At 40.7% G+C, this 12,764-nt stretch overlaps 1 protein-coding gene and 1 long non-coding RNA gene across 2 annotated transcripts in view; both read right to left on the bottom strand.

The window, feature by feature from the left end:
- LOC146401763 (uncharacterized) overlaps positions 1-12,764 on the bottom strand; it is a 909,931-nt gene that overhangs the window by 54,905 nt on the left and 842,262 nt on the right. The gene's annotated exons all lie outside the window — the stretch shown is intronic.
- Positions 9,298-10,221, bottom strand: LOC100154723 (olfactory receptor 4N2-like). The gene has a single exon (XM_001928056.4). It carries the CDS (start codon positions 10,213-10,215, stop codon positions 9,298-9,300), a length of 918 nt encoding a protein of 305 aa, XP_001928091.3. The 5' UTR covers positions 10,216-10,221.

Consider the following 12,764-nt stretch of genomic DNA (forward strand, 5'->3'; position numbering starts at 1 on the left):
GGAGGGTTAAGTTGTCAATTTGGGATCCTTCTTCTTTTTTGAGAAAGGCCTGTATTGCTATAAATTTCCCTCTGAGCACTGCTTTCGCAGCATCCCATAGATTTTGAGAGGTTGTGTCTTCATTATCATTTGTTTCGAGGTAGTTTTTAATTTCCTTCTTGATTTCCTCATTGACCCATTGGTTTTTGAGTAGCATGTGGTTGAGTCTCCACGTAGTAGGTTTTTTTCTCTTTCCTTTTCCCATGGTTGATTTCTAATTTCATGGCGTTTTGGTCAGAGAAGTTACTTGAGATAATTTCTACGCTCCTAAATTTATTGAGATTCGCTTTGTGTCCCAATATGTGATCGATTCTTGAGAATGTTCCATGAGCATTTGAGAAGAATGTGTATTCTGCTTTTTTTGGATGTAGTGTCCTGAAGCTATCAATGAAGTCTAACTTTTCTATTGTTTCCTTTAGGATCTCTGTTGCTTTATTGGTTTTCTGTCTAGAGGATCTGTCCATTGATGTGAGGGGGGTATTTAGGTCTCCTACTATGATTGTATTCTCATCAATATCTCCCTTTATGTCTGTTAATATTTGTTGTATGTATCTGGGTGCTCCTATATTTGGGGCATATATGTTGACGATAGTAACATCCTCTCCTTGGATGGATCCCTTAATCATTAAGTAGTGTCCTTCTTTGTCTTTCTTTATGTCTTTTGTTTTAAAGTCTATTTTGTCTGACATGAGTGTTGCGACTCCTGCTTTTCTGTCGTGTCTATTGGCATGAAATACTTTTCCCCACCCTTTCACTTTCAATCTATATGTATCTTTTGTCCTAAGGTGAGTTTCTTGTAGGCAGCATATTGAAGGTTTTTGGCTTTTTATCCACTCAGCCACCCTGTGTCTTTTGATTGGGGCATTCAGTCCATTGACATTTAAGGTGATAATTGATAGATAATTATTTATTGCCATTCGAACCTCGTGTTCCACTTGATTCTATGGTTCTCTTTTCTTCCATTCTTTTTCTTTTCTTTTTTTTTTTTTTTGGTTGGATGGTCTCCTGTTATTATCTGCTTGAGAGTATTTTTTTTTCATTTTTTGCAAATGCAATATTTGGTTTTGGCTTGTGGTTGCCCTGTTTTTTAAGTATGCTAACCCCTTCCCATAATTGTGTGTTTTCACCTGATGGTCCTGTAAGTTCAAACACTTCATTACTATATTAAAATTAAGAAGAGAAACATACAAACAAACAAAAACGTTTATTTACTGCCTAACATCCCTTGCCCACATTTTATGGTTTTGATGACTCTTTTTTATTTTTTCTTTTTAATTTTATTTTGTTTGAAGCATGTTCATGATTAAATCTGTATGCTGGCTTATTTGAGTGACTGCTCTCTGATTGCGGTTTCCTCAGTCCTAGTTCTTCCTCTTCTTCTTTTTTTTTTTTTTTCTTTTCTTTTTTCTTCCCTTTCCTTCCTTTCTTTTTGGTTTAGAGAAGCCCTTTCAATATTTCCTTTAACCTGGGTTTTGCGTTGCTGTATTCTTTTAGCTTTTGTTTGTTGGAAAAAAATTTTTTCCCCTTCTATTTTAAATGATATTCTTGCTGGATAGAGTATTCTAGGTTGCATATTTTTTCCTTTGAGCACTTTAAATATCTCTTGCCATTCCCTCCTGGCCTGTAGTGTTTCTGTAGAGAAATCAGCTGATATTCTTATGGGGGTTCCCTTGTACATAACATTCTGCTTTTCTCTGCTGCCATTAGGGTCCTCTCTTTATCACTAACTTTTGTCATTTTTATTATGATGTGTCTTGGTGTGGGTCTGTTTGGGTGCAATTTGTTTGGGGCCCTCTGTGCTTCTTGTATCTTGAACCCAGTATCCTTTAGATTTGGGAAGTTTCCAGCGATAATTTCTTCAAATATATTTTCCATCCCCTTATCTTTTTCTACTCCTTCTGGAATTCCTATTATGCATAGATGGGCCCACTTTATATTATCCCATAGGTCTCTTATATTGCTTTCCAGTTTTTTGATTCGGTTTTCTGTCTGCTGAACTGATTGGGTGATTTCATTATTCCATCTTCCATATCACTGATTCATTCTTCTGCATTATTCATTCTGGTTTTTACTGCCCCTAGTTCAGTTTGCATCTCTGCAAATGAATGTTCTAGTTTTTCTTGGCTCCTCCTTATATTTTCTAGTTCCTTTCTGAGGGTATCTGCATTACTGTTCATATCTTCTCTTAATTCCTTCAGTATTTTCACTATTTCTCTTTTGAACTCCAGGTCTGTCTGACTGCAGAGATCTGTTTCATTGTTGACTGTTTTAGGTGAGTTCTCCTGTTGGTTTGACTGGGGGTGGTTTCTCAGCTTCTTCATCTTGCTTGTTGTTTTCTTTCTCCTGAGGGAGTTGTACTATCCGTGATCGGGCAGTGTTTGCCTTGTCACTGCCATGGAATATTTCCTGAGGGCTGGCGTTGTTGGTCAATCTTTTTTGAGGCAGTGTGGCTTTTCTGGAGTGTTGATGGGGCTAACAGGGTTTCTTTGAAGCAAAGGAGGGCTTCCTGAGGGCAGACAGGACTGGGAGGTCCACCCCACGATGGTAGCAGATTTCACTTGGTCATGCAGAGCTTGCTCTGGTGTTTTTAGGCTGTGGGGTTCTTGCAGGGGGTTGGCGGTGTTGGGCAGCTGCTCCTCAGGAGTGCAGCACCCCCTGGGGTCTGGAGCAGCTATCTGGGTCACTGAGAACCTAAGAGGCTCTTCCCTAGGGCAGCCCAACTCAGAAGGACAGCCTGAGAATGTAGGCTGATCTTTTCACAGTCCAGACGAGCTTGTTGCAGCTTTTTTGGGCTGCAGGGGCTCTTCCAGGGGGCTGATGGTGCTGAGCAGCTATTCTGTGGGAGTGGAGCACCCCCTGGGAGCTTGGGCGGGTAGCAGGGCCGTTGGAGACCCAAGAGGCTCCTCCCCAGGGGAGCCCGACTCAGAAAGACCGTCTGAGATCTTTTCATGGCCCGGCCAGGCTTGTTGCAGCTTTTCTGGGCTGCAGGGGTCCTGCCTGGAACTGGCAGTCCTATGCAGCTGGTCCACTAGAGCATCCCCTGGGGGCTTGGGCGGGTAGCAGGGCCATTGGAAACCCAAGAGGCTCCTCCCCAGTGCAGCCCGACTCAGAAAAACCGTCCGAGAATTAGGCCCATCTATTCACAGCCTGGCTAAGCTTGTTCTAGCTTTTCTGGGCTGCAGGCCTTTTCTAGGGGGCTGGTGGTGTTTGGTGCTACTCTGCGGAAGTGTAGCCCCTCCAAAGGGCAAGCAGGCCTGTGCAGGGACAGCCCCTGGGGTGGTAGGCTTCAGGCAATTGTTGAGGCCAGCCCTCCTGGATGGCAGGCAGCCCCAGGTCTGGTGAGAGCGTAGGGGGTGGCGGGGGTTGGGGCAGGGGATGCACTGGGAAGCACAGCTTTCAGCTAGCTAGTGGGCCTGTAAGCTTGCTGTGGCGTGGGGGGTATTCTATGGGGACCCACCCCTTCTTCTCTCCCCTCCCCAGCACGGGCGCAGACCAGGCTCTTCTCCCAGGTTCCCTCTGATGCGGCTTTCCACTTCCCCACTCCTGGAGTATTGTTCCCTTCCTCTGCGACAGCTTTGTTTTCTAGTCTCCCAGGCAGTCTCTGCCCCGTCAAATGTTTTCTAGACCTCCCAAGCAGTTTCTGCTCTGCCCCGCCCCCCCAGTCCGGGGGACTAACCTCTGGAGTGAGGTCTCAGTGCCCAGCCCCCACCCAGGCGTCCCCCGCCCCTTTCTCAGGGACTAACCTCTGGAGCCGAGGTTTCGGTGCCCAGCCCCCACCCAGGCGTCTCAGTTTTTGGTGACTGTGCCCGTAGTTCAGATGATCCATTGGGTTCTTGATCGGCTTTTCCGTACTCCAACTTACTCCTACACTCTTCTCTGCATCTGGAGATTCCTCTGGTTCATTTGATCTTTCCCCCGGTAGGTGACTTTCCAGGGTGCGGGATCCCTTTCTCCTCCGCAGTTCCCTTTCGGGAGCGCCCGTCCCGCTGGGATTCACCTTCTCTCACTCTCCTCTTTTCTCCCGTTCTGCCCAGTAATGTCACAAACTTCTTGCCGTTATTGGAGTTTAGGTTCCTCTGCCAGCGATTGGTTGCTGTTCTGTGCGAGTCATTTATTCTGTAGATGTGCTTTTTTTGTTGTGTTTGTGGGAGAGGGCGAGCGTGTCCCCCTACTCCTCCGCCATCTTGTCCTCTCTCCCTTCCTCAATTTTTAAAAATAAAAAATGCTTGTTAGGAAAAAATGTATTTGATCAACAGATATTACTTAGAATAATTAAAATCGAAACCTATAATAATTATAGTCATTTGATCACTTCCTGTGGCAAATCTTTGAAAGAAAGAATACTACCCTTAGAAATAGCAAAGACAGATAATCCCATATATTTGTTCGTGGAAAATGAAATCAACATAATTTTACTGTATATCAAAGTTTATACCTTGTGACCTATCAATTGTAGTTTTAAAAATATATTCCCAGAAACTACTAAAATACAAGTGAAAAGTAGTATTTAAAACATTTTTAATATAAACTTAGCTTATAGTAGCAAAATTGTAAATATACAAATGCAGGGGATTATTTAAATCAATAGTAAATGATAACTGAATAATTCATAGTCATTTGAGTATTATGATCTATATTTACTTATTTAAAATGTGCCTTTAATAGTAAAAGGATAAATTACAAACCATATGTAATATGACTCAGTTTTTATAAAAATAATAATACATGTATACATGTAAAACTGACAAAATTTTAATATTAGATATGTCTGAATGGTGGAATTGGATGTAATTTTCACATTATTCTTTAATTTGCTTATTTAATATTTACAAGCACCTTCTTTTGCCAGGCAGTAGTCAAAAGAAACAATTTCTGCTTTCATGGATGTTGTATACTATGGTGGAAAAAGGCAAAAAAATAAGCATGTGCAACATGTGTCCTGTTAAAAGTAGATAAGTGCTTTGGACAAAAACAGTGCAGGAAGCAGGGAGGTACAATATTCAATAAGGGTGGTCAGGGAAGGTTTCACATGAAAGGTGACATCTGAGGACAGGTCAAATTTGAGGAAATTATAAATGAATCATGCCAATATCTTGGGAAAGCATATTCTAGACAGAGGAAACAGCAAGTCAGATTTTCTGGGGCAGGGACGGGGGCGGGTCAGAGGGCCAACCTGTCCTATCCAAGGATCAGGAGGCCTGTAGGCTGAATAGAATGGATGAGATGGAATGTAGTAAGATAAGAGGTCAGAGAGTAGAAAGGGGTAAGAGTTGGAGCATATCCACAGGGTCATATGGACCTTTATAGATCACAAGAAAAGACTTTGCCTCTTTAAGTAAGAGGGAAGTCATTGAGAGTTTTGGAAAAACAGAGATGATGTGACTGTATTTTAATAAGATCATTCTGGATCCCCAGCTGAGAATGAACTAAAATGAGACAAGAACAGAAGACCAGTAAAGAGGCTGCAGCTCTAACAGAGGCAAAAGATGATGGTGGTTGGGGCCAAGTGATAGAATCTAAGGGAGAAATGATCTAATTTGGCAATTTCAGGATGGTATAGCTACTCTAGACTTGTTAACAGATTGGATGTGGAATACGAGATAAAATATTTTTAAAATAGTACAAATCCAAGTTTTTGGACCAGAGACTAGAAAAATGGAAGTACAGTTAACTGAAATCAGGTTGTGGGGTGAGGAGAGGGGTGTGGTGGAAGTCAGGAGTCAGGGAGTTCCCTTCATAGTTCAGTGGTTAATGAACCCAACTAGGATCCATGAGGATGGATCCATGAGGGTTTGATCCCTGGCCTGGCCCAGTGGGTTAAGGGTCTGGCATTGCCGTGAGTGGTGGTGTAGGTTGTAGATATGGCTTGGATCCTGTGTTGCTGTGGCTGTGGTGTAGGCCAGCAGCTGCAGCTCCAATTCAGTCCTTAGCCTGGGAACCTCCATATGCCATGGGTGCAGTCCTAAAAAGCAAAAAATAAAAATAAGTAAAAAATTAAAAATTAAAAAATCAGGTGTCAGTTTGGGATGTTATGCATGCAGAGATACGTTAAAGTCCACCTACAGCAGGGGCATAGGCTTCTGCGGAGAGGAGAGAAAGTTATGCAGAGAGCTTGTCCATATTTAGATATAGGACTTAAAGCCAAGAGAGCTGGGCTGCTAAAGAGAAACTCTCAAAGATGGATGAAGGAACAGCTGGTTAGGTAGAGAGGGGAAGATGAGAGTGGAGAGTCCTGGGAAAGCATTGTGTCAAATGTCATTCAGAAGTCACGTATGATGAGACTGAATAAGGATCATTGATGTCATTGGTGGTCATGAGAAGAACTATTTTATTAGCATGATTGGGTGAATTGAAAGGAAAGACATTAAAAGCAGAGGGTATAAACATGCCAGCCTGAAAAGATTAAGACTAAGCACTGTGTGATACCAACTACATGACAGTCTATAAAAGGTAAACTAAAGAATTAGCTAAAAATCAATGGTTGTCGGGTTGAGGAGAGAAGAGAGGAAGAGATGAATAGGTGGAACACAGTATTTTTAGGGCAGAAAACAACTCTGCCTGATACTGTAATGATGGATATGTGACATGCCTTCATCAAAATCCATAGAACTGTATGGAAAATGGGAATTATAATGTAAATTTTGAACATTATTTTAAAATAAGGTATCAATATTTGTTCATCAATCATTACAAATACACCACACTTAAGCAAGATATTAATAAGGAAAAATATATATATGTAGTGGTGGGCAGAAAGTATATAGAAATTCTGTATTTTCCGCTCAACTTTTCTATAAATTTAAAATTGCTCTTTAAAAGTCTATTCATGTTTAGGAGTTCCTATCATGGTGCAGCAGAAACTAATCTGACTAGTAACCCTAAGCTTGCAAGTTCGATCCCTGGCCTCGCTCAGAGGGTTAAGGATCTGACGTTGCTATGAGCTGTGGTGTAGGTCACAGACACGGCTCAGATCTGGCATTGCTGTGGCAGTGGCGTAGGCTGGCAGCTGAACTTCCGATTTGACTCCTAGCCTGGGAACCTCCATATGCCATGGGTGGGACCCTAAAAAGACAAAAAACAAATGAACAAAAAAGTCTTTTATTGTTTAAAGTCTAGATTACTTATTAAGCTTTGCTGTAAAGGGAAGCTGTGGAAGGAGAAAGTTGACAAAAAAAGGTTTTTATTTAATATAAAAGAAAAGTGGTTATATGCTAAGGGGAAAAAAAATCCAATATGGAGGAAAAAGTTAACAGTTCAGAGGAGAGAAAGGAGAATTACCAGGGTGATGGCCCTTAGTAGGAAAGAGGGGGTGAATTCTCATGCACAGATGGAAGAATGAGCTTTTGTAGGAGCAGCATCAGGTAACCCAGTCTCAGGAAAGAGGCAGATGTGTGGGAAGACAGAGAGGTAGAAGCTTGAGGAATTCATTTCTTCTCCTTTCTCAATGAAATAGGAAGCTACAAGATAAGCTGAGAGTGAAGATGGGGAGGAGGTATTTGAGAAAAGAGAAAACTCTTTATGTAACCTGAATATTTTTACCATGCACATGGTTTATATTCATAGCCATTTTAATTTTGATTATTTGAAAATAAAATATAAAAAATTTAATTCCAGATTTCCCATCGTGGTGCAGCGGAAATGAATCTGACTAGCAATCATGAGGTTCCTGTTCAACCCCTGGACTCTCTTCAGTGGGTTAAGGATCCAGCATTGCCATGAGCTGTGGTGTAGGTTGCAGACACAGCTTGGATCCTGTGTTTCTGTGGCTGTGGTATAGGCCGGCGCTACAGCTCCAATTAAACCCCTAGCCTAGGAATATCCATATGTTGCGGGTGCAGCCCTGAAAAGATAAAAAAGACAAAAAAAAAAAAAAGACATTTAATCCCCAGCATTTTGGGTTCCAGATTTGTTTTGAATATTGCCCATTCAGTATATTCAGAAGAAACTTAAATTTGGTTAAGTCAATTAGGCAGAGAGGCAGTAGCAATAGAGGCTTCTCTTTGTCTAGGGGAGGCCTGATAGGTGCACAGTAGCTCTGGATCATCATCTTGTCCCTAGTCTGTGGCTAACATGATGGCATTTTTCAGACAAAATTGTAAAGATTGTAGCAAAAGCAGCCACCTCAACAGCCTCTGTGCCCTGTGTTATTCTGGGAGACATCTCTGGATGCCTAGCTATAGTCTGTTCTTCTGGACTTTATAACTGTTTCCTAAGCATGTAGTTCTCTATGTTAAATCATATTTTCTTACATAGCTAGAATGCAATAGATTCCTGACTGGTCCACCAAAGAATCACCATTAGTACACTCAGTGTGAAATTAGTACACTCAGTTGGGGATGAGATCAGCAAACAGCTAGGAATCAGAAAAATCCACTAAGACTAATAATGAAGTTATAGAGCAAAAAAGTGAAATGTTTCCATGGCCTTTCCACATGAAAATGACAAGTTTTATTTGCCTTCCTCTAAATAATTATGGAAGAAAATTTTACAGTTTAATTCCTTTTAAAACATAAGCATGGAATTTCCTGTTTAATGATTATTTTTCAACTCTGATGTCATCATAGAATCTTGAGTTTACAGCCCTGTCATTAATGAAACCATATGAGAGAATTTATTATTTTGCTTAAACCCTTAGGATGGCCTTTTATTATACTTATAAAAAAAAGCAAACTCATTCACTTCATAGACCCGTATATAGTTGGAAACTATAAGGATGTCCAACACAAACTCTAATGTTTACCCATTCATTTATTATATCCCAGTCAGTTTGGACCTTTTCTGTGATCCTCAAATACACCAAGTTCATTCTTATCTTCACATTTTTCACTACCTGTCCCACCTGCCTACAATGTTCTGCCCATTGATGTTTACATGGTTGGCATATCCCATTTATCTAGATATCAGCCCAAACTTCACTTCTATATAAAGGCCCTGCTTCAAGACTAAATATAAACTTATTACCCCACTTCTCACTTGCTGTTTAATATTTTGCTTTTCTTTCTAGTGTGTTCAGGATATCTCTTCTTGAATTCATGCTGTTTATTTTCTACATGATTGGCTGTCTATTGCTACTAGATTTTTAACTTCAGAGAGCAGTGATTTTACTTCTCCCACTAATAGCTTTTTCCCAATGCCTAGAACAGTCCTGACAAATGGGAGGTGATCTATAAGTGCCATGTTTGGAAAATAAATAAATTGATTTCAGCTGAAATTCTCCCATCTTGATTTTCTTACTCATATTTCCCACTTTTGACCAGGCTAATTGTTGATTAACAACTTTTTCAGTGAGGTTTTTACTTCCTGGTTGCGAAGGGTATAAATCACAGGGTTCAACAGAGGAAAGATCACCGTGTGGAAGAGAGAAACCACCTTGTCTGCTGGAAAGGCTCTGAAGGGGCGGGTGTAGATGAAGATACCAGGCCCAAACATGAGAAATATAACAATGATATGGGTGGTGCATGTGGACATGGCTTTGGTCTTCCCCTCAGAGGAGGAACCACGGACACGACAGAGGATGACAGCATAGGAGGCCAGAAGCCCCAGAAAACATATGAGGGTGAGCAAGCCACTGTTGAAGACCATCAGGAGCTCCACCACAAAGGTGTCAGTGCAGGCCAGCTTGATGACCTGTGGCACATCACAGAAGAAGTTGTCTAGTCGGTTTGGACCACAGAAGGGCAAGTGGAGGATGAGGGCCACCTGGATGATGGAGTGGACAAAGCCTCCAAGCCATTGAGCCAAGGACAAGGCATAGCATGCTCTAGGGTTCATGACAGTTGAGTAGTGTAAAGGACGACAGATGGCAATGTAGCGGTCCAAGGCCATCACTACCAGGAGTAACATCTCCCCTCCTCCAAGGAAGTGCAAGAAAAAGAGCTGAGTGATGCAGCCTCTGTAGGAGATCACCTTCTTCTCAGAGAGGAAGTCCACCAGCATCCTGGGAGCCACGATGAAGGAGTAGGATGCATCCAGGAAGGCCAAGTTGCCCAGAAAGAAGTAGAGTGGAGCCGTGAGGCCAGGGTCTGACCTGATGGTGAGGATGATGAGGAAGTTTCCAGGGAGGATGATGAGATAGAAAATGAAAACTAGCACAAAGACCAGGAGCTGGATATTTCGAGATTGGGTCAGACCAACAAAGATAAATTCAGTCACCACAGTAATGTTCTCACTCTCCATCTCCCCAGCCTGTAAGTACATCAAGAAGCAGAGTTTAGTGTTATTACTCTGTCTTACATCTAGACCCTGGTGGTACTCCAGCTAAAACTATTTGACATATCCATCACTTCGTCTGAAAACAACTCATCTCAGCCCTCTCTAATATCCTGGGTAAACTCCAAACATTTCTTCTTTCAATGAAAACAAGCAAACAAGCAAGCAAACACACCATTTCCAAAGCCACACTCTTATTCCCATTCAGCCATGTGCTTATTCCCTGACAGCACAGCTCTGCACTCAGAGTCTAGCATCCTGTACCGTCTCAGGATTCCTGCCTCCTTGAGTCACAGGAAAAGTCACCAGATTGGGGAAATACAAGACTCTCATTATTAAGACATTTGCATTTGGGGGGTTGTGTTGTGTTTGAGTCTTAGCAGTTTTCTTGGAATTACATGCCTTTTTCCCTCATCCATTAACTCAAAGCTTTTATTGAATATTCACTTTCTTCAGTGCCCATGGACTTCCCAGATCCTGTCTCTACCTCTCTGCCTTGCTCTCTCTTTTCTCTTATTGCCCTCTTCTGACCTGCTGTCCTTGTATCCCCTGACTCCAGCTGGTCACCAGATTCCCAACAATAACTCCACTTTTCCCATGACTTAGATGTAGCCTCCTAGCTGTGTCCCTTGTTAAGCACCGCTTGCATAGATAGCCATGTCACACCTTGTCCATGCAGCTTAATTAACAGTATCTGAATCTCAATTATTCATTATACTCTCCTAATCATCTTCTTTTCCTGATCCCAGTATGATGCCCACAGAAGAGCCTTTCAACAAACAACATGCCACAATACCAAATTTGCTAGAATAAATTTTTGTATTTAATTATTTCAACACATAAAACCATAGCATGGAAGAAGGGGAAGTAACGATAAATGTCCTCATCTAATCTGTTCCTTTCAGAGACAAGGAAATGAAAGCTACTGTGGTTATAACCCCTAACTTTAGAATGAGTTTTATTTATTGTTCCGATTGACAAGTGGTAGAATAAGGTAGGTGTGTACAACTCAGTTTAAGCACATGAAGATACTATTTGCAAAGATTTAATCAATGAATGCTCTTTTGTGTACTTGAATAACTAAAAATAATATACTAGCCTAAAATCACTCCTTTACAGACCTTAGAGTTACAAATTAACCCTATATATTTAAAAGAACACTACTTTGGATGAGGGAGCCATCCAGACTTAAGGCTCAGTGTGTTTAGTGGTATGGGCTTATTCTAGAAAAGGTATGTGATGATTTGCAGAAGGGCAAAAAAGAAATAGGATTAAACATTTATTACATGTATATAATTGTATGTGTCACTGCCTCTTATTTTTTAATGCTACTTTTAATATGTATAATATTAATATAATGGTATATTAATTTATAATTAAATGTGCATATACTTAGGGAACATGTTCAAAAATATTTTGTTATGGCAATGAATTTTGTAAACTTTGAAAATTACTACTCTACAGAAAAATACAATGTAATATGTACAAGTATTCCCCATACTATTTAACTAAATAGCACTATTGTCTTAAGTTCTGTGGAACATGGGGCACAAAGAGGAGGAAACAGTTTGAGAGAAAATGCTAATGATTCAGTACTTAGAAAAGAAAGAAAGAGATAAATGTGAGGGAAATAAAAGAAATTTAAAAATGAAACAAAACAAAATAAAACAAACACCCCCAAAACAGAATGTTTATACAGTGAATCATTAGAGTTTGTATTTAAGAAACATTAAAAATATCTGTTTAGGTATGTTCAGAGCTTAATAAAATGGATGATATACAGATTTATATATTTTACTACTGTAAGGCCCAGATGGAATTTATGAAAGTCATGTTTTAACATTATGCATATATATATACACACACATATACAAATACCAAACACAGGCACCCACACATAAAAACATACAATATCTCTCTCACACAAACACACCACATATTCCCTTAGGCAAAGTGAGACCTAACAGAATTTTAATAGAAAAAAATATTTTCTGGCTCTGCAATTAGCTTCTTTTCTCCCTTTTCTCTACTTAAGCAGCCATTTCTCTCATTATTCACTGCATCATCTGCCTATATAAATATACCCAGGAAATCCAGGAATGGAAGTGAAGGGCCCCTTCTACTTACTCTTAGGTTTTGTTCTTCCCACAAGCTCACTCAGAGTTGGTTATTTCATGATGTATCCATGTTTGATGATGTCTCTAAGACACTCAGGATTTCTGAGGTTTCTGTGATGGAAGGTTATAGGTTCGTCCTCTCTGACTACTTCCTATCATTCATCTCTGCATTCTCACTATTACCCAACAGACAGGATTCCACCCTACCTGACCTATTTGATCCATTTTCTTCCCGTGTCCTGTCCTCATCTATGTACCCTCTGGACCTGCGATTCTGAAATGGTGGTTGGCATAGATCCAGAGACTGTGTCTCAGATGAGCATTTCTCTAGGTAAAATAAAATACAATTCGGGAAAAAAATTCTACAAAATATGGCTCTCTTCAGAAAAAATACTCCAT

Source organism: Sus scrofa, chromosome 7 (genome assembly GCF_054392235.1).
Source record: "Sus scrofa isolate SSC_HxYL_T2T_F1_AM1 chromosome 7, Sscrofa_HxYL_maternal_Yorkshire_Landrace_v2.0, whole genome shotgun sequence".
In the NCBI taxonomy this organism is placed as follows: domain Eukaryota; kingdom Metazoa; phylum Chordata; class Mammalia; order Artiodactyla; family Suidae; genus Sus; species Sus scrofa.

Bases quoted from the DNA above. Each gene is read 5' to 3' on its own strand.
- LOC100154723 (XM_001928056.4), bottom strand. From the start codon at position 10,215: ATGGAGAGTGAGAACATTACTGTGGTGACTGAATTTATCTTTGTTGGT.